The 21,529-nt window shown below is 44.1% G+C and overlaps 1 protein-coding gene across 2 annotated transcripts in view; it reads left to right on the top strand.

The window, feature by feature from the left end:
• Gpat3 (glycerol-3-phosphate acyltransferase 3) overlaps positions 1–19,665 on the top strand; it is a 51,599-nt gene extending 31,934 nt beyond the window's left edge. Inside the window, exons 4-13 of one of the 2 annotated variants that reach the window (XM_087582854.1) lie at positions 2,381–2,651; positions 3,724–3,798; positions 4,731–4,820; positions 6,029–6,122; positions 10,505–10,620; positions 12,009–12,064; positions 12,599–12,684; positions 13,330–13,458; positions 13,697–13,776; positions 18,180–19,665. In XM_087582854.1, coding sequence (XP_087438980.1) covers positions 2,381–2,651; positions 3,724–3,798; positions 4,731–4,820; positions 6,029–6,122; positions 10,505–10,620; positions 12,009–12,064; positions 12,599–12,684; positions 13,330–13,458; positions 13,697–13,776; positions 18,180–18,348 — 1,166 coding nt within the window. In that variant the 3' untranslated portion in view covers positions 18,349–19,665. 2 annotated transcript variants of the gene reach the window in all.
• Positions 19,666–21,529: the final 1,864 nt, after the last annotated feature.

The following is a 21,529-nucleotide window of genomic DNA, read 5'->3' as shown; positions in this document are numbered from 1 at the left end:
TGCAAACCTTAGCATATTCTGCAAATTTTTTCTTTGTTGATTTTGTGTCATCACGGTTGTCCACACACATACTTTTGAAAGATACTTAACTAAAAAATTTAGGGGGTTGGGGATTTAGCTCAGTGGTAGAGCGCTTGCCTAGCAAGCGCAAGGCCCTGGATTCGGTCCCCAGCTCCAGAAAAAAAGAAAAAAAATTTTAGGGTTGCATTGCATTTTATTGAGAGTTGGCAGCGAACAAACTAGGTCCCGGGGCAGAAGAAATATTGCAGATCAGGTGTGGGTTTGGAAGCCTGACTTCTCTAGTTAAGTTACATAATCAGCTCAAAAGTTGTGTTGGCTCATTTTTGGCCTTTCTGAGAAACGATATTTTAGGAGGTATATCTTCTGTCCCTGGTGTATTTCATTCAGAGATTTGCTGAATAGCTCGCACTTTCTTCCCACTGTAGATGTTTAAGAAATCTATATATTGCTAAATAATGAAACTGTTGCACTGCCAAGTATTGGGCAGTACTTGGGTAGAGCGCTTTGCCTGAGTGGCATTGCAGAGTCTGTGGAGCAAGAGGGTGACTTGGTAGGGACACTGCTTTGGACTGTCCACTGGCACCATTAAAAGCAAGAAAGATTTGACCTACCTTCTTAAAAAAAAAAAGACAATCCAATAGGCATTTGAGAGTTTGCTTTATTGTTCTAATTATTTTGGTTAACTTTATGATTATAATTAAGTTATTAGATAAAACAATTATACAAAACCACATATGTATTCTCCCTCACCCTCTCCCTCTCCCAGCCCCTTCACCCTCCCCTCCTCTTAGATTCCAAAGCATTATCCCTGTAAAGAAACTAAAAATGTTTCCTTTTTGTTATATAAAGATGCCCACCGTGGAGCTGGTGACTGTCTTAAACAGAGTCTGGCTTTCAATTTCCAGTCATTCTTCCTTCTTCCCCTGCTGTGTTCAGAACCCAGAGCAGCTGGGATTTGACCTGACTGGTGCTATGTAGAAAGGACAAATACAAGGACAGACATACAGGACACTTGGAATGATGGGGGGAAGTTACTGGGCAACCACAAGAACCACAGGGAACCTCAGGCACTGGGAGTTAGCTAGCTTTGGTAGTCGGTCTCAGGTTGCTGTCCTCTGGGAGGAGGACGTGGTTGCCAGTATTCACGTGCCCTGGCCATCACTTGGGCAGAGAAAGACTTTGCCAGCCTCTGAGCCTCACTCCAGGAAGGCTTTGCCAGTGTCTGTAGGTCTGCGGGCATTAGTGTCCTTGACACAGCTATGCCCATGCCAGCAGTACACACACACTGAGGACTTCCGGGGCTCTGCACACTCCCCCAGGGCATCCTGCTGTCATTCCTTCAGAAAATCAAAAGGAAAGAGATACATCCCAGTCTCTCCATTTCTGGTAAACTTGCTTTGAAAACTTCAATTATTTTCTTTCTGGAAAGTAGTCTCGGCAGAGAAGAAAATCTAACGCCATTGCCCAAAGAGAATCATAGTTTCTTCCTTGTGTTTTGTTCCTACAGACATATATTTCACATATATTTTAGGTATGTTTAGGCTCTTGTCTTTTTTCACTAGATACTAGACCTTCACTAATGGTGGTGTTATGCACCACTGTCTGGGTAGAGTGCTGCAGTGAATGTCTTCCCTACATCTCTTAGGAAACTTCCTAAGGGTGGGATTACTAGTCCTCAGCAGAACACTTTAGTCCTTTCCTGGTGAGTTACTTTTAAAACCAGCAGCAAGTCATTCTGTTCTACATAAGGGAGATATGAGAGTACCACTTCAGTCACCAGATTTTATGACTGACTCAAGCACATCTGTTTAACAAAGTATCTGTTCAAGTATCTATTTTCTAAAGTATCTATCTTTTTATTAACACATTTACTCCTATCAATGCAGTTGTGCTGTGCTTATTTTTCTGAAACAGCTTGTGGTTTTGCTTTGGGACAGGGTCTCGTGAAGCTCTGACTGGACTGGAGTTCACTACGTAGACCAGGCTAGCCTCAAACCCATAGATAGAGATCTGTCTGCCTCTGCTTCCTGAGTGCCAGTATATAAAGCATACAGTTTTTTGATTAAGTAACTTTAGGTAGTAATGAGGATTCAGCTTATGGCCTTATGTAGGCTGGACCAGCATTCCGTCACTGAGCATATATATACCCCAGCCTCAACATAGTTTTTATGACGTCACGGGTGGAGGCTGTCTGAGATGTTGTGACTTCCTCTCTTCCCACTGTGACTGCGGCTCTAACGTCTCTACGTCGTTGTTCACTAAGCTTGTGTTCTGTATTCTGTGAAGTTAATGTTGCCCCTTCGGTCAATTGCTCTGTGCTCCAATGGCATTTTCTCATGTCCCGATGCTTTCTTTTAAGGTATTATCCAAAGAGATGAGTCACCCATGGAAAAAGGGCTCTCCGGTCTTCGAGGAAGGGACTTCGAGCTCTCCGATGTGTTTTATTTCTCCAAGAAGGGGTTGGAAGCCATTGTGGAGGATGAAGTGACCCAGAGGTTCTCCTCCGAGGAGCTAGTATCATGGAATCTCCTCACAAGAACCAATGTCAACTTTCACTACATCAGTCCAAAGCTCACCATCGTGTGGGTGCTGGGCGTCCTCGTACGCTATTGCTTCCTGCTCCCTCTGAGGTAAGTCAGTCGCTGGCTTCGATGGCATTCAGTTTAGACTTCCTTTTCATCACGTATTTAGCGGCTGCTTAAGAGAATTGTGGAATGGATTCCACCTCTGGCCAGTGAGGAAACACCATCACATCCCATGTTGGTACGGCAATGTGTTAACTATCCACATCTTTTACATCGTTTTTTCTTCTAAATGAAGATGTGCCTCCAAATCTCTCTCTCTCTCTCTGAGTGTGTGTGTGTGTGTGTGTGTGTGTGAGAGAGAGAGAGAGAGAGAGAGAGAGAGAGAGAGAACATCTAACTCTGAGTGTGTGTGTGTGTGTGAGAGAGAGAGAGAGAGAGAACATCTAACTCTGAGTGTGTGTGTGTGTGTGTGTGTGTGTGTGTGTACATCCAGCTGGGTGTGTGTGTGTGTGTGTGTGTGTGTGTGAGAGAGAGAGAGAGAGAGAGAGAGAGAGAGAGAGAGAGAGAGAGTTCCTTCATGTCCTAACACTGTACCTAGGACTGTCTTTTGGACGTTGTTGCAGCTGTGACGAACAGTGAGGCTCAGGACTGTATATAAACTGTTGCTAGAACCTTAACCCAGTGCTCCCAGAGCCCGAAGATGCATAGGATTATCTGTTGACGTTTGGAAAGGAAATACTAGAAGCTTTAATTTGCCTTGTTTATCTGATGGTTTTTTTTTTGTTGTTGTTGTTGTTTTGTTTTTTTTTTTTTTTTGAGACAGGGTCTCATGTGGCTCAGGGTGGCCTTGAACTTGCTCTACAGCCTAGAATGATCTTTTGAACACGCAGTTCTCCTGTCTTTTTTACCTCCAAATGCTGAGATTACCAGCATGTGTCCCCATGGAATAATTATTAGAACCTGCCATCTTTTTATCTTCCTCTCAAAATGTATCGGAGAACAATCTATAGAATCCTGTCAGAGCTGATCGATTTACTGACCCCTTTCATTGCTGCACTGTACATCACAATGCTCTACAAGTTGCAGTTTCACCGTTTGTGAGCCTATGAGTGACTTCTTCAGGTTCTAGACCTACTCTCCGGGGAACGTCTGTGGTAGCCTTTCTTTTCTCTTTCAGGGTGACCCTGGCTTTCATTGGGATCAGCTTGCTGATTATAGGAACAACACTGGTTGGCCAGCTTCCGGACAGCAGGTAACCTGTCTCCCTCCATCCAGCCATAAGCAGGACTGTCTTCTTTCCCTAGCTGTGTCTACAAAGCTCGTGTTTAGTCTCTCTCACATCATCTTCATAGTCTTTGACTTTTCATTATACTTTGGTTCAAACTGGAAGTACTTTCTCAAAGGAGAAATGACGGGATAAAAGGAAGTAGAGTGAGGGACCCAGAGGGAGTGGGAGAGCCTCAGAGAGAGAAAGAGACAGACAGACACAGAGACAGAGACAGAGACAGATCCAGAGACAGAGACAGACCCAGAGACAGAGACAGACCCAGAGACAGAGACAGACCCAGAGACAGAGACAGACACAGAGACAGAGACAGAGACAGAGACAGACTCAGACACAGAGACAGAGACAGACTCAGAGACAGAGACAGACTCAGAGACAGAGACAGACACAGAGATAGAGACAGACACAGATACAGATACAGACACAGACACAGAGACAGAGACAGACACAGAGACAGAGACAGACTCAGAGACAGAGACAGAGACAGACTCAGAGACAGAGACAGACTCAGAGACAGAGACAGACACAGAGACAGACTCAGAGACAGAGACAGAGACAGACTCAGAGACAGAGACAGACTCAGAGACAGAGACAGACACAGACACAGATACAGACACAGACACAGAGACAGAGATAGAGAGAGCCTAGAAAGCTGAGCCCAAAGAACCTCCACTGTCCTTGGTGAGGACTTCCTTATAGTCCAGCATAGTTCCTATTAGAATCTTGTCTAATTCTCTTGGTACACTTTGGGCCTTCAATAGCAAATGCATTTACTGAGCCGGCAAGCATCAAACCGCCGTTCAGTGTAGCAGAACGAAGGATGCTGCTGTGACGGGCACGCTGAAGCTCTTTCTGGGTTTCTTAGGAGGAATAATAAAAATGATTTCTTCCTCCTTCAGCCTCAAGAACTGGCTGAGTGAACTGGTGCACCTGACCTGCTGCAGGATCTGTGTTCGCTCCCTGTCTGGCACCATCCATTACCATAACAAGTGAGTGTCTGGTCCAGGGCTGCCCTGCTTCAGGCAGGTCCAGCAGGGGTGACACGGGCTGGGAGGAGGTGGGGAGGCAGCTTGAGATCTGAGAACTTAGTCTGCATTCACCATCGCCTTTTGAGGTGCTTCAGACATAGCAAAGTGTTGTGCTTCCAGAAGGAATATAAAATTAACACTGAGTAGCGCGCATAGACAGCTGCGCTGAGTGGGGCGAGCTTCTGTCATCGGTGATTCCTGGTGTGGGCACTGCTCTTATTGGCTAGATGAAAAGCGGAAACTCTTTGTCTGGATGCTAAGGGTGGTTCCAAGTCAGGCTTTGAGTTGGATCTGTCTCTTTTGAAGAAGATGCCGTCAGCAGCAGAGGCTGAAGACTTGTCCACACTTAGTCTCCCTGTTTGTAAAGTTCTCTATTTGGTTCTTAAGATAAAATACTTAATTCTGTTCTTTTTACACCAAACAGAAAATACAAGTAGCTAGGCAAAGTCATCTACTAAATGAAAGTGATTATGACTGCTTTTGAATTTATTTTTTATCTTAATTTGATGTTATTAAATAACAGTGTCATCATCACCACCACCATTATTATTATTATTATTATTATTATTATTATTATTATTATTATTATTATTATTGAGATAAGACCTTGCCTCATAGCCCTGACTGTCGGAGCTCATTAAGTAGTACCAGTGAACTTCCACAATCTCCTTCCCTTGGCCTCCTAAGTGCTGAGATCGTGGACTCCAGCCACCCTGCCCGGCAATAACACCGTAATTGTAAAACTTCCAAAGCGAGCTCTTTCCACCCTGATCCAGTCTTTCTGTTTCCTATAGGAGGGAACATTTTGTCATTTGGTTTGACCAGGTGTCTATCAACAAAGGGCTCCTTACATTTTTTTAAATTGGCCGAGTATGGTGGTCAACTCCATAATCCTAGCACCTGGGCCACCAGAGATCCAGTCTCAACAGCATAATATTGTACTAAGAGCCACCAACATAAATAAAAAATAATTCATAAGTAAAACATGAATTATAGAGGGAATGTCATAGCTCCTACCCAACTCCTATTGCATGGGGATAATGTTTTAAAGATTTTCTTTGTAGGTACACAGGGCCTATGCGCTTTAAGTAAGACAAGTCTGTCCATGCTGTTCTGTAAACTAGCGAGTGTTTCCTGAGGCACAGTGATTACCGTTGTTTTAATTGCAGGCAGTACAGACCCCAGAAGGGAGGCATCTGTGTCGCCAATCACACCTCTCCCATCGATGTCTTAATCTTGGCGACGGATGGATGTTATGCCATGGTAAGAGCAGCTCACGAGTGCTTCACGCATGCGTGCTTGCTTGATTGCAAACTAGAAAGCCTGTCTCTTATTAGGAATTTGCCTGAGACACAGCCGCACAGGCTGAGCAATATATTTACCCAAGGAACAAACAATGCAAAGAAGATCACTGTGGGGCTGGAGGAATGGCTCAGTGGTTAAGAGCACTGGCTGCTCTTCCAGAGGTCCTGAGTTCAAATCCCACCAACCACATGGTGGCTCACAACCATCTGTAATGGGATCTGATGCCCTTTTCTGGTGTGTCTGAAGACAGGGATATTGTACTTATACATAACAAATAAAATAAATCTTTAAAAAAAAAGAAATAAAATTACTGTGATAGCTGAGGTGGAGGGATGCCTCGCTGAAACGCAGGTCTCCTTTGGCAGAGTGTGGTAGAGTTGATCCTGCTCGGAACATCCCAGCCAGTGTTTAAGTACGCTGTAAAAATTAAAGTCATCCTTTTCAGAGATTTCTGCCACCAATTAGTTCTCTCTTCAGAAAGATAAGTGCAATTAAAAAAGAACCTGTTTCTTCAGTGAAGATCTGGCAAGGAAGCCAGAGTGTTTGTGCCACAGACAAGTTCTCAAACTTGTCTACAGCGTTCAAAGAAGAGAAAAGAGCAGAAAACTTAACAACCACCACAGAGTCCACAGCAAAACCACATCCCCATGCGTCCTTTGCTGGGCATGAAGAGAAACCACATTCCATCCGGTGCTTCCCCTCTGTCTTGTTTTCTGTTGCTCCAACAGTTTGCTTTGGCATTTCACCTGCTGGGCAAAGGAAGCTCTGACGCTGACCAGAGCTCCCTTTCCTGCTCGCTGGTTAAGTGCGTCCTGAGTGATGCATGGAGCAGGATGGCTGGATGTGGAGTCTCCTAGTCTCGAAGGAGTGGGTTGTGGGTTGTGGGGTTGGGCTGTGAGGACGGTATGCTCACTGGTCAGTTTTCCAAGTTGACAGGGTGGTGTGGGATGCTCTTCTGGGAGAGCCTTTGTAGGCTTTTAGGTGTGCGCGGTGAGTGAGTGGGACTGCCAGAGTGTGTACTACTGGCTTTCGCTATCCATGCATTGTATTTAGTTAGGGTTTCCATTGCTGTGACCAGACACCGTGACCAAGGCAACTCTCATAAGGACAACATTTAATTGGGGCTGGCTTACAGGTTCAGAGATTCAGTCCATTATCATCAAGGCAGGAAAATGGCAGCATCCAGGTGGGCATGGTGCAGGAGGAGCTGAGGGTTCTACATCTTCATCTGAGGGCTGCTAGGAGAAGACTGGCTCGCAGGCAGCTAGGATGAGGGTCTTAAAGCCCAAGCAAGCGCACAGCAACATACTTTTTCCAACAAGGCCTCAACTCCTAATAGTGCCACTCCCCGGGTCAAGCATATTCAAACGGTTTTAACATCCCCACTAACTGCTACATGTTTGATATGTCTATAATTATAAGTCCCATGGCTTCAGATGGCCTAGTGCTTGCCCAGCACACGTGAAGCCCTGGGATCTATCCCCAGTACTCTCAGAAACAAAACAAAACAAAACAAAACCAAACCAAACCAAACCAAACCACACCATCTAAAACAAACATGCAAGCTGGGCATGGTGGCATATTCCTATAATCCTAGCACTCAGGAGAGAGAGGCAGGAGGATAGCTGTAAGTTTGAAGCCTAGACTACATAGCAAGTTCCAGGCCAGTCAGACAGCCCATTCCCCATCAAAGTAAATAAGTAGGTGGAATAAAGTCTTCAGAACACATAACTTTCAGGCAAGTACATTTTAACACATCACTGATTTGTATAATCCAGTTGTTTTGAACCCAAGAGCTTTTTTTTTTTTTTTTCATCTTCAGGAAAAGAGATGGGAATTGGTTGTTTGTCCTTTTATAAGATAGGAATCAATCTCTAGTTATATGCCTTGAAAAACAAAAACTGTAAAACAATATACAATGTGTCTTAAAACCACAATTATGTACATAGTTTCAGTATTTAGGTAGCCCTAGTGCAGGCCAGGACACATTGTATCAATCTCTGACACATGTGGACATGCACTTCCCATCCACTGCAGTTAAATCAGGCCTGGGATTTCAATGCAGAAGGGAAAGCAGACACCTAGGCAACCAATCTGTCTCATGCTGAGTACTGCAGATGAGGTAATTGGTAAGGACCAGAATTTATTGGCCCACTTCAGGCTGAAGAGTCTAATGTCAAGACCTCTAGTGAGGATCTGACTGTCTTGTCTTTACACATCAGAAGGACTGGAATTGCAAGAGGAGGATCTGTTCCCAAGAGCCCCCCCCCCGTAAAGATATCTATTAATATTTTACGTGTGAATGTCTTGACTGTATGTATGTCTGTGCGTCATGTGCTTGCAACTCCCTAGGAGGCCAGAAAAAAATAGTGAGAATTCTGGATTTTGGGTTTCTTTAAAAACCACAGAAATATTATAAGAATAATGCTTTCATTTTAATCCCAGACGAGGGGATCAGCTTTGCAGCAGCTGACTATGATTTGCCTCATGCTCTAGCAGAGGTGTGGTTTTGGCAGCTGCAGATAGTTTCTGCGATTGTGTGACATTTGCGATTCTGTGAATGATCAGAAGGTGCAAGGGTCTTGAGAGGCGGGGTGGGTGACTTGATTGCAGTTTGCTGGTAATCTTGCTCAAAGGAGAAACAAGAGGAAAGATTCATAGATCTCTCTCTCTCTCTCTCTCTCTCTCTCTCTCTCTCTCTCTCTCTCTCTCCCTCTCTCTCCATCCCTCCCCCGCCCCATCCTTCTTTCTCTACTGCCTAGTGATAGGGGGTGAAATGGGGTGGGGTGGGGTGGAGAGGGGTAAAGGGTAGGAAAAAGTAGTAAAAATAGCAACAGAAGGCATCGGATTTTCTATGACTGGATAGCAGTGTCCTGTCCCTTAGGTCCTCTGCAAGAGCAGTGAGTGCTCTTAACTGCTGAGCCATCTCTCTAGCTTCAGCAAGATCCCTTTACAGTGGCTTTAATTTGCTCATTTGAGCAGAGGTGTTGTCATCCAGACCCTTCACATTAGGTCCTTTCTCTAACACTGTTGTACTGGGGACTGAATTTCTGGGGACATGTTCACACCATAATGACTGGTTACTTATGATTTGGTTACTGAGACCACACCCCATCTTTCTGTTCTCTGGCCAACACAATTGATTATAATACACTTGAAACTGACGACCTCAAATTGTTGGTCTCTTCCTTTGTAGGTTCCCAAGGCTGTACTCTTTCTAGAAGAAGTATTTCTTCTTGAAAGGCTAAAAAGTGCAAACGCATTACTCTTCCTCTAGCTTAAAAGACACACACTCAACTGTTCCTTTGTCTTTGTCGGTTAACACTGTGTTCTGGAAGTCAGTAGTCCTTATCTGTCCTAGGGGTCAGATTTGTCCTCTGGTCAGCTGCACAACATTATGTTGTAGATATGCAGGTGTATACATGCATGCGTAGATACACATACATGTGCACACATGTGCACATACATACTTGTGTGTGCACATGCATACACACGCATATATCCACCAATACTATCATCAACACTATCGTTTATCCATTTGTTTTTATCCATTTAGACACTTAGGCAGTTTTCAATATTTTGCAATAATAAACAATGTCACAGCTCATAGTTTTTTGAGAATGTACTTTCATTTTTTTGATGTTGTATTTTCAGGGAGAGTTCCAAGAAGAGAAATGATTGAAGTGAAGGATAATTGAATATGTAATCTTTTCTAAAGATTAATTTCTTTATTTTATGTATATGAGTACACTTGAGACACACCAGAAGAGGGCATTGGATCCCATTACAGACAGTCACGAGCCACTGTATGGTTGCTGGGAATTGAACTCGGGACCTCTGGAAGAGCAGTCAGTGCTCTTAACCACTGAGCCATCTCTCCAACCTTGAATATGTAATGTCGAGGGCTGTTAAATGTCTTCTTCATTTCTTTCCCCAAGCAAGGTGTGAGCATGCCTGTCCTAAAGTCTTGAATCAGGTGCGCTGTCAAGTGCTAAATCCTTGTCATTTGGGTGCATTTAAAGTCATAGTTCAATGTAGCTCTAACTTTCACTCCCACAATCCTGATGAAGTTGAGGGAGCTCTGCTCTTCAGAGTTCCAGGACAGCCAGTGGAGCGAGCGAGTTGAGCTCGAGTGCTGCAGAAGAGCACATCTTGACTCTTGCCTAGCTTTGCAGATCCTTTGATTAGTTTTAGGACTTATCCACCAGCAGAAGGCAGCCAGCCTGTGCCTTGAGAGGAAACTAGGAGTGTATTGTCCCCTTCCCTTACCCTGGAAAGATCCCTAGCTTTCTCTGGTTGCCAGGCCTTTAATGTTTTTCTGTTTCTCTTTATCCTTCTAGGTTGGACAGGTTCATGGTGGACTGATGGGGATCATTCAGAGAGCCATGGTTAAGGCTTGTCCACATGTCTGGTTTGAGCGCTCAGAAATAAAGGACCGGCATCTGGTGACTAAGAGGTAAACAGTGGGTTTCGTTGGAAAAACAGAAAAGCGGGTTGGTTTGGGTCTTTTTGCCAAAGGGATGGTGGGGGTTATTAAAATGGGAACAAAATCATGCAAAGCTGTTTGCAGCTGGATTTGTTTGCTGTTATTGAGAGGAGTGATATGAGAATCCTGTCGCCTGTGGGGTGTAAGGCTACAGAAAACCAGACTGGAACGCTCAACTGTTCTGTGTTGCTAAGAGCTAAGTAGGGTATGACCACCAAACTTTCAAAGTTTAAAATTCCCACCTTGAGGGTTAAATAATTTATAATTTACTGGCTGAGTAAATCTTCGTTGGTTTTTTTTTTTCTTCTGCTGGATGGTCACTGTCACTTGACTCCATTCACCAGAGTGATGACCACTGCTGGAACTTTCTGTTGTCATCACAAAACATAAGGACATCAACTTACCAGGGAGAAGTCTTATGATGGCTCGTGGTTTTGGTGCAGTTAGTGTGTGGTCCCTTGGCTCCTCTGCTCAGTCAGGCTTAAGACTACACAATAAATAAACTAAAAGTTTGTGGCAGAGGCAACCCATTTATTTGTTCCATGGGGACAGAGCAAAGGAGAGAGTGGAGAGACCAGGGTCTCAGGTTTTCCATGGAGGGCTGGTACCCAGTCTTTCTTCTAGCCCCTCAGGAATGCCACAGGTGACAGATGAGCTGTGAACTCATGGCTGCATCCAGACTACAGAGATCTTTAGGGAAAGGAAGGGATGGAGTCTCTGGGCTCTGCAGAGATGGACCGCCAAGAACAGAGCTGTGGAAAAGCTGTCCCTGATGAGGTTCTGCTCACTCTTTAGACATGCAGGGATGCCACACATCCTTCATGAAAACCCTTTCTCTTCTTGTGTAGCCCAGGCTAGCCTGGGCTTGTGGTATCCTCCTATCTCATCCTCCTGGGAGCTGGGATTACCATACCTGGCTTATGGTGTTCTGTTTCATAGGGGAGTTCACCCTGATTCATTTCAGGACTTTCTTACTTAATGGCCATAACACAAACAAATCAGTATGCTCAGAATCCTTTTTTTTTTTTTCCCATACAAGGAACTCTCAGCACATGGCTGTCCAGAGAGTAGATAGAAGACTTGGGTTTGGTACTGATGTCTCAGTATTTGGAAAGTTGAAACAGGAAGGTCAGGAGTTGGAGCTCATTCTTATCTCCATGGCAAGTTCAAGGCCAGCCTGAGCTAATGAGACCCTGTGATGTCATCACTTCACTCAGAGAAAACGGGAATGTGATGACTTCCGTTTTCTTTTGATCTCTATCTTTTTATCTCATACTTTTCTTCTTATGGATGCAAAGAACTCTGTATTTCACTGCTTCTCAAGGTACAGTCATTTATTCTTTATTTTTTTCTTACAGGTTAAAAGAACACATCGCTGATAAGAAAAAGTTACCCATTCTAATCTTCCCTGAAGGTAAGGGGCTGCTAAGAAGCTACAACAGGCAGCAGCAAGCCGTCTGAAGAACATTCTAGAACGGTCTCCCCTATCTCATGGGGGGGGGTGTCTTTTCATTTCCTGCTTTCTCGATGAGTCACAGAACCTATTGACAGCACCAGCTATGACTTTTTAGGTGTTATCTGTGAAATGTATTGACATCACTAACTACTGTGATGGAGTTGTTGCTGAGCTTTTAATGGCAAAATGAGAGTTTGCAGTTAAAATTGCTCACTTTTCTTTAAGCAAGGGTTGACTTGCAAAGTGGCAGTAAAGTATTACAGCTTTGCTGATGTTTTAAATTATAGGAAAGTAATTCCTGGGGCAGTAGGTGGGGGAGCTTGTCTGAATTCAAGTTCTGGGATCCACAAAGTGGACGAAGACGATGGTTCTTTTACATTGTCCTCTGACCTCCAAATACACAAACACACATAGGAGATGTAGCAATCTTTAAAGCAATTCCCTTTAAAATTTGTTTTTAGAAAGTGACTCACTTCCTTACCACCCTGCCAGGTACCTGCATCAACAATACTTCAGTCATGATGTTCAAAAAGGGAAGCTTTGAAATTGGAGGAACCATATATCCAGTGGCAATAAAGGTAAAACGAAAGGTTTTATTTTTAAGGGTGGGAGGGAGTATTTGAGTGTTAACTTTATTTGGTATTGTTACAAACTTGCAAGAATGAAGAACACTTGTGTATCTAGCTTCTTTGGCTCTGTGTACAGTACATTTTGTGCTCAATCTCTCTAGACAGATAATTGACAGTTGACAGACAGATGCTAGATATAGGCATAGATAGGTCACAGATGATATGTAGACACATAGATGGTAGGTAGAGACTTAGATACAGAGATAGCTAGACAGATGCATAGATACAGAAAGATAGAGAGGGTAGGTAGCTGGACAGACAGGTGGCATGACTCGGAGGAGGAGGTTGAATTAGTGCTAATCTGATTGATCTCTTTCTTTGACTTTTTAGTTAAGTGTGGAGTCACATGTTTCTGAGTCATGTAAACAGCTCTCCAAGTGGCACTCTGGGCTCTATTTAGCAAAGCTGTTGGCACTAACACAAGGCATTGTTAGGATTGGCTTACTTAGTTCTTGTGAAAAATTCTATCAAGTGAAGTAAATGCCCTTGGGGTCTGCAAGGCCCATTTGTCTCAGCTCCTGAAAAACACTGATTTGGAAGAGAGAGCAATGTGGGATTCATGACTGGAATGTCTCATCTTTCCTTTTTCCTCAGTATAACCCTCAGTTCGGCGATGCCTTCTGGAACAGTAGTAAATACAACCTGGTGAGCTATTTGCTTCGGATAATGACAAGCTGGGCCATTGTCTGCGATGTGTGGTACATGCCTCCCATGACCAGAGAGGTACTGCTTAGATAATTCTCAGTCTTTGATTTATCCAATCAGATGAAAGCGCGAAAGCCCTTGCCTGAAACCTGGGGCACCTCCTTTCCTCCCATCAGGCCTTTCTTCTTTCTTAGCGAATGGGGCTGCTTCTTAGTATTGTATTTAGTATTGTAAAAATGGATAAAAATGATGACGAAACACTTTAAGGTGTTTAGAAGCTTCATACCCAAGATGTGTAACTTTTTCATTTAACCAGGAAGGAGAAGATGCGGTTCAGTTTGCCAACAGGGTTAAATCCGCTATTGCTGTGCAAGGAGGACTGACTGAACTTCCCTGGTAAGAGACCTCTCAGAAGCACTGGTGTTCTGTGGTAAAAAATTACATATTTAATGTAATCATACTGGTTAGCTCTAAAATAAGGGAGAAGCTTTTCTCTCCCACTTAAGTATGGAAGTCCAGGCTGGCTTAAGCTTAGTGCTTATTCCTATACCAAACTCAATATGCGCTCCTACTTTATGGCCCAAGATGGCGGTTCCGTCTTCACCCAGCGTGCATAGATGGCTGGCTTCGGGGGACTGGAAAAAGGACACACCCATCTCCACAGACACATATCCTGGAAATTGTACAAGCCACTCAAACCTATATCTGTTTTCTGCTTCAAGTCATGGGGTGGTGGTGAGCTGCAAAGGAAACTGGGTACTGTAGTGTAGCATTTGCTCTGGATGACTGTGTGGTAAAATGCAGAAGAGAGGAGAGAGGGGGCTTGGGTGAAGAAGGAAGAGAGGGGGCTTGGGTTTAGGTTTGGGGCGGGCTGTGTTTCACTCTCACTGTATCAGAAACATAAAATGGAAGAGGGGAAGGAAGTAAGATTGATGGGTAACTATAGCTTTCACATTTTAAAAATTTTAGTCTGAGGAAGATTAATGTAGGTGTCTTGTATTAGTCAGCGTGGGCTGGCTGACAATGCCATAGACTAGCATCCTCACAAACTTTGTTTCCTCTGAGGTTGAAGGCTAGAGCTTTGAGGTTAGGATGCTGCATGGCCAGTGCTCAGTGAGGCTTCTCCCTGTGTGTCAGACCTGCTTTCCTCAGTGACTCACATGACCTTTTCTTTGTTCAAGTGCGGAGAGAGCAAACTCCCCAGTATCTCTTGTTTTAAGGACACTATCCTCACCACAAGAGCAAGACCCCTTTGACCTCTTCAACACTAAAGTCCTCATTGTCAAATATTGTCCCACTGGGAGTTTGACTTCCCCTTATGAATTAGTGAGGATAGAAATGTTGGGAGCGAACCAGTGAGCAGCGAGGTTCAGTATACCCCCTTGTTGGAGGAGGTCAGTTCTTACATGGATATCATACAAGCTCAGCAAGTTCAACGAAGTCTCTGTGAGCCTGCAAGCTCTTTGGGTGTCTCAAAACACTTTCTATGGTGAGGTATGGTGATGTCTTCTGATTTGATTTCTGTATCATTATCAACCAAGAACATCTTCTGCTTGGGGGCTCAAGCATCTTCAAAGATGAGCTGGCTAGAATTTTCTATTCTTTTATCCAACAGTAGGGCATATCACTAAATATATACTTTGCCCATTCACCTGTCTTTTTTTCTTTTTTTTTTAAAGATTTATTTATTTTATGTACAGCATTCTGCCTGCATATGTGACTGCAGGCCAGAAGAGGGCATCAGATCTCATTACAGATGGTTGTGAGCCACCATGTGGTTGCTGGGAATTGAACTCATGACCTGTGGAAGAGCAGTCAGTGCTCCTAACCACTGAGCCATCTCTCCAGTCTCCATTCACCTGTCTTAAAGCCAGTTAATTTATACCACCCCATCCCTTTTCTGGCAAACAATGTGCTTTTTTTCTGTCAAGTCACTAACTTTTAGAGCAAAAAGGCCATTTTTAGAAGTCATTATGCTAATTAGCTCAACTTTGGAAATTGATGGGAGACGAAAGTAGCTGGAAGTTTGTAGGTTAGATGCCAGATGACTCCCTGAAACTATGAATTCTTGACTGACAGCAGCTGATTTGCTCTGAGCTGCAGGCTATTCTACAATCTATTCTGCAAGTGTTAAACTGTAACACTGTAACATCCCAATACTCCAAGTTAAACTGTAACACTAACATCCCAACACTCCATGTCATACTGTAACACTGTAACATCAAAATACTCCAGGCTTCCCAGAAGCTAAAGGTGTTTTAGGGATTCTTCCCGGCCATGCATGGGCAAAGCTGCCTTCCTCTTTCCTCTTTTTATAACCTCCTTTTCCAATGCTTCCTCTTACCTGACAGCTAGCCATGTTGTTGCTCTGCAGCTCTTATGAAAAGCACGTGACTGCCTCTGTGGGTTCAGATGCAGGGACAGAAGTGCAAATTTGGAGAGAGACAGTGGAGAAATCTCAGGTTAGACTCACTGTCAGATTCACTCAGCATCTCTGTTAACAATGATCTTTACCTCTAACCCTAGTATTGAGAAACAGGGGGAGGAGAATTCCTATGAGCTTCAGACCTAACCAGGGTACATAGTCCATTTTAGGCTAGCCTGGGCTACAGAGCAAGAGCTTGTCTCACGAAAACAAAATAAATGTTTTAAATTTTTCTGTCTCTTTTTACTGGATCATATGCCACTTTAGAAATAAGATTACTTTGAACTGCCTGGCCTGTTTTTCTGAAGGACAGAGCCGTCCTTCCTTTCTGGTCTATCTGTCATTCAGCTGCTGAGTATGAGTGAACACATCTAGACTGATTTCTTTGCAGATGAATGAGAATGGCTGTGACATTTTGGGGGGAGGAGGTATTATTATTATTACCATATATATATATATATATATATATATATTGGAGACAGTGTTTCTCCATGTAGCTCTGAACTTGATCTGTAGATCAGGCTGGCCTCAAATTCAGATCTGCCTGCTTCTGCATCCCGAGAGCTGGGACTAAAGATGTACACCACCACACTTGGCTCGTTGCTGTCTGATCTTGTTAAGTTGGTTCGTAGGTAGCCACACCTTTGGAGAATAACTAAGATTTGCTGTAACTAAAGTGGGGCATTTGATAGAACCTTTAACCCTTAGAGGTAAGAGACAGTAGCTGGGCTGTTTCACTGGGTGGCTAGGAAGAAGAAATGTCCAAAACTGATTCTGGGAGCCTTAACAACAGGCGCTGTTAACGGTAGCAGTTTGGTTTGGGCCTTTATTTCTCACTGGTCAAAATTCATGTAAGTGCTAAGAATCGTTAGAGGCAACTCATTTGGAGAAAAAAAAAGGCTTATGCACAATTTTGAGGACCCAGCCACAGCCGATAATTTTATTTCCTGGAAGCTTCCCATAACTGATCCCTGTCAACATCTGTGGACTGTGGTCCATTTTCAAGTTGCAGGCTGTGCTTTAGGCTTGACCACGAAAGAGCCTGAACATTGCACTGACTGCGGGCGGTGTCAGAGTGAAGGTCGAGTTCTGTCCCCGTGGCATTCAGTTCACTGTGTAACCCATGATCTTTCCGCACTGTCAGAACTTAACTAACTGGACTAAAGTTCAACAGTCACAACAGAAAGAAAGCAAGTTCTTAGTGTGCCTCCCCCGCCTCCCCAGGAATTAAAATCTAGCACAGTGGTTTTCAACCTTCCCACTGCTGTGACCCTTTAATACAGTTCCTCATGTTGTGGTGACCCACAGCTACAAAATTATTTTCATTGCGATTTCACAACTGTAATTTTGCTACTGTTATGAGCCATCATGTAAGTATGTTTAGAGGTGTCAAAGGGGTCGTGACTCACAGGTTGAGAACCAGCAATCTAGTACATTCTAATATGGGGAGGAGCAACCCCTGATAGCCTAGCCTCCTCCCAGCTCTTCTGGTTCACCTCCTTTTGTCCAAAGAAGGAAAGGCGCATGGGGGTGGGGGTGAGGGGGGCGCTCTGGTAACCCAGAGAGCTGTGCAGTTCTCAGTCCTGGAGAGAACTCAAAGACTCAGGGCTCCAAGTGGAGGAAGGAAAAGAGGTTTCCACCGCACTGACTTCCGCTACAGCCCCAAGAGGAGGAAAGCCGGTTGGTTATACCGAACCAGCTTCTGGTCAAATGCAGCTACCATTTTGTTGTTCATTTTAGTTTAAGTCTCTTTTGGCAAGTAAAAGTATAAATATGTTTTAAATAAAAAGAAAGTTCTTAACCACAGGGTTAGACTTGAGTAACGGCTGAGTCGCTGATTTTTAACTAGCTGTGTTTATACTCATGCATGGATACACTTCCATCATTTCTTGTACGGGTACTCACAGTTTTCACGGGCTTTTCAGCAAGCCAACCATAAGTCAATGAAACACCAATGTTTGGTTTTCCTGAGGGGAAAAGTCTATGGAACATGCTGGCTTTAATAATCTTGTTTCTGTTTAGATATTGAATATAGCAGCTCTAAGTTCTGAAATAAAAAAAAATGGAAGCTAGGGGGATAGCTCATCCTTAGAGCACTTGCTTAGCAAGCCCAAGGACCTGGGTTCAATTCCCAGAACCTGAAAAATTCTTCCTCCTTAGGTGAGGAAAGGCATGCAGGTGTGTGTTGCTGTCCATCTTACCGAAGCATCAGCGAGAGTGTGTGTTCTTTGCTTGAAGGGACATACATGTGGTCATTTGTAGAGCAGAGACCAGAGGCTGCTCTGTCTGCTTGTATTAAGTGTCCTGATACCACGTGGCCCTGTTTCTTCACTGGCTGAGAGTATCCTTCCTATGTGTACCTTTCTGTCCACAGGGACGGGGGCCTGAAGAGAGCAAAGGTGAAGGATACCTTTAAGGAAGAACAACAGAAGACTTACAGCAAAATGATCGTGGGCAACGGATCTCCCAGCCTGGCCCTGGACTCAAGCACTGTGGACAATCATGGCTCCCCAGAGCCGGCCTTCAGAAGTGAAAGCTTATAATGTTGTTGTGTTGTGTTGTTTTGTGTTTTGCTTGTTTGTTCATTGTTAGTTTTTTTCTACTTGATGATTGTTTCTGTCTTCATGCCAGAGGCTGAACCTACAGGGGTCCTTTTTGACATTTTTGTTATCGTGTTGGCTCAATGAATTGTAAGGCCGATTCTTGAGCAGAAACGGAGCAGAAACGGACTTTTGTAAAATGACAGTGTTGTTGGTGATTGAATGAAATCTTTGTATGCAGAAAAAGCGCTTCTAGAGTATGTTTGGAATTTGTTAATAATTGATAATTCTCAATGACAGCTCCAGACTCTGCAATTTGATTTCCCTTTCTTTAATCTTTTTTATTTTTATTATTATTATTATTTTTTAAAGACAGGGTCTTATTTATGTAGCCCAGGTTGGCCTCAAACTCACAATGTAGCCAAGACTGGCCAAGAGCGGACAAACCTGGCTCCACTTCCCAAGTGCTGGGATCATAGGAATGTGCCACCACACCTCGGTGTTGATCTCAATCCCATAGTAAGCGGTGAGATTAACGTACCACAGAGCATTCCCATTGCGATCGCATTCTGCCATGAGGTGGGAAGAAAAATGGGCGATTATTTTTAGGGAAAGGACAAATTTGTGGTCACCTGATCTGAAAGGACTGGAGATATTATTTTCCCTCAGGTGTTGGAGGACTGGTGGCTGATTGGTCAGACTCTTTCATGAACCGTGTAGGAGCAGTGCTGATTGGTCAGGTTCATTTAAGAACCGCGGGAAGTGGTGCTGATTGGTCAGATTCATTTAAGAACCGCGGGAAGTGGTGCTGATTGGTCAGATTCATTTAAGAACCGCGAGGAGCGGCGTTTGTTCCCACAACACATTTCATCCAGACGCAATGGAAAAAGCACTGTTAGCTTTCCTTGTTTGTGTGCTAAAGATTTCTTTTGCCTTATGATTGTTACTTTTGCTTGTTTTGTTTGTCTTTGTAACAAAATGACTTTTTCCAAGGGAAGGAACCTTTAAGAAAAAGAACGGCACTCTCTGCACGATGCGAGAGTGAGCTATGTGGAGCTTGCCTCCTGCCGCCCTACCCGCAACCTCACTGTAAGCCGTTTAGCCCCAAACTTCCCAGCCTTGGCAGCAGAAAACTAAATGGTAATAACTACCTTTTGGAAACTGAGCCTTAACATTTTTAAAGGGGAAACGAGCGTTCTCCGAGTCCAATAGCATGAGCTATATTTGATAGCGATCTATTACTGCTGTGAGCTCTTGAGGATGCTAGCTCGAGAGTAACCCTGTGTGAAAGTGACTATGAATAAATTTTATATTTTTAAACGAGTGTTGCATTCTTCTTCCTATGCTTCTCCCCCTTCTTCCTGTAACCAACAAGGGCTTTTGTTTTAGTGGATGGTGTTTCATATTGACTGACTTGAACTCAAGTCATCAGAGAGGAGGGAGCCTCACTTGAGAAAATGCCTGTATAAGATTGAACTGTAGGCAAGCCTGTGGGGCATTCTCTTAATTAGTAGTTGGTTAGGGACAGCCTAGTCCACTATGGGTGGTGCCACCTCTGGCCTGGTGATCCTGATTTCTATAACAAAGCAGGCTGAGCAAGCTGTGGGGAGCAAACAAGTAAGAAGCATCCCTCCATGGCCTCCACATCAGGCCCTGCCTCCATCCAGGTTTGTACCCTCCCTGCTTTTGACCATGAACTGTTGTATGGAATTGAGAGTGAAATAAACCCTTTCCTCCCGTGTTGCTTTTGGTCATGGTGTGCTTCACCACAGCAGTCAATGTGTGGCTAAGACATTAATTACTACCACCACTGACTAAGGTGCAGTAGAACATGCACCAGCAGGCTGTTTTTCACCTTGGTCTCTGGTCTAGCTATTTGCAGTCTGTCCCTTGAACTCCACTGTATACCACATCCCTGGCTTGGGGTGCTTTGTAGGTGAATTCAGGGAATTGTTTGTAATTGACTAGGTAGGCAGGCCTGGCACACACTGTCAGCTAGTACTCCTCGAGACAGGTTAGATCCCCAAGGAAACCACGCACATGGGTTTCTCGCACATGGGTTTCTCTCATGGCCAGTGCCTTCTGTTCTTCCTCTCCCGCTTTCGCCTCTGATGTCCCTTCAGTTTTGTCTCTTCCTAAAGAGACAAAGATCCACATCCTGACAGAGATCCACATCCAACAACTGTGCTAAAGTGACTCTTTGTTTGATTTGTTTATTTGTTCTATTTTTTTTCCCCCTCAGAAAGAGAAGGTCCTGTTTGTTTTCACTTTTTAGTATCCAGTCAGGCTTGAATTGCTAAATGCATTCCATGTTTCGGTTCTCAGAAAAGCTGCTGCGTTTGGACCCAGATAAAATGCATGTTTCATAGAGTGTGCGGGGACAATAATGCTGGCATTCATGAAGTCAGAAGGCAGAACTTCTTCTGTAGGCTCTGATCTGCATTTGTCTGAGTTCTTGTAGGATGGCATCGCTGCTGAGAGTGTGGTTTTGTGAAGGCAATGCTGCTCAGATTTGGACCACGCACCTCAGAGCTCTCCTATTGTTATTTTGAGGCAGAGCCTATCTAAGCCTTAGTTGGCCTGGAATTCACTGTACAAACCAGGCTGGCTCTGAACTTAGATCAGCTTGCTTCCATCTCCTGAGTGTTGGGGTTAGAGGTGCGCACTACCATGTCTGGTCCTAGTGTTATTTTGATGGATTTTTGTTTTTTGAGATGGGATCTCATGTAGTCCAGGATGACCTGAAACTCACTATGTAGGCAAGGTTGCCCTTGAACCTGTCATACTTCTGCCTCCTAGTCTCCTAGTGCTGGGATTCCAGGCTTGCACCATACCTCTTTATTTTTATTGTTATCGGTTACTATGGTTACTACTGGAGATATGTCTCAGCAGCACGTGTCAGCTAGCTCATGTTGGGTCTGCTCCAAGGGGTCCGATGCCCCTGGCACTCGGACTCAGGTGCACACACCCACATGTAGCTATGCAGACATAACTGAGAATAATGAAAGCACAGGTCCAGGGTCATCCTCAGCTACAAAGTAAGCTTGAAGGCCAGCCTGGGCTACAGGAGACCCTTCAGAAGAAGAACTACTGCTGCAGTACACTATTACTGGTTTCAACGCTTCACAGCGTCAGCGCAGGCTTGTGATCCCAGCGCTGGGAAGGCCAAGTTTGCTGTGAGTTT

This window comes from Rattus norvegicus, chromosome 14 (genome assembly GCF_021556685.1).
Source record: "Rattus norvegicus strain SHRSP/BbbUtx chromosome 14, alternate assembly SHRSP_T2T, whole genome shotgun sequence".
Lineage (NCBI taxonomy): Eukaryota > Metazoa > Chordata > Mammalia > Rodentia > Muridae > Rattus > Rattus norvegicus.
Note: the sequence above shows the minus strand (reverse complement) of the source record. Positions and strands in the feature narration are given on the sequence as shown.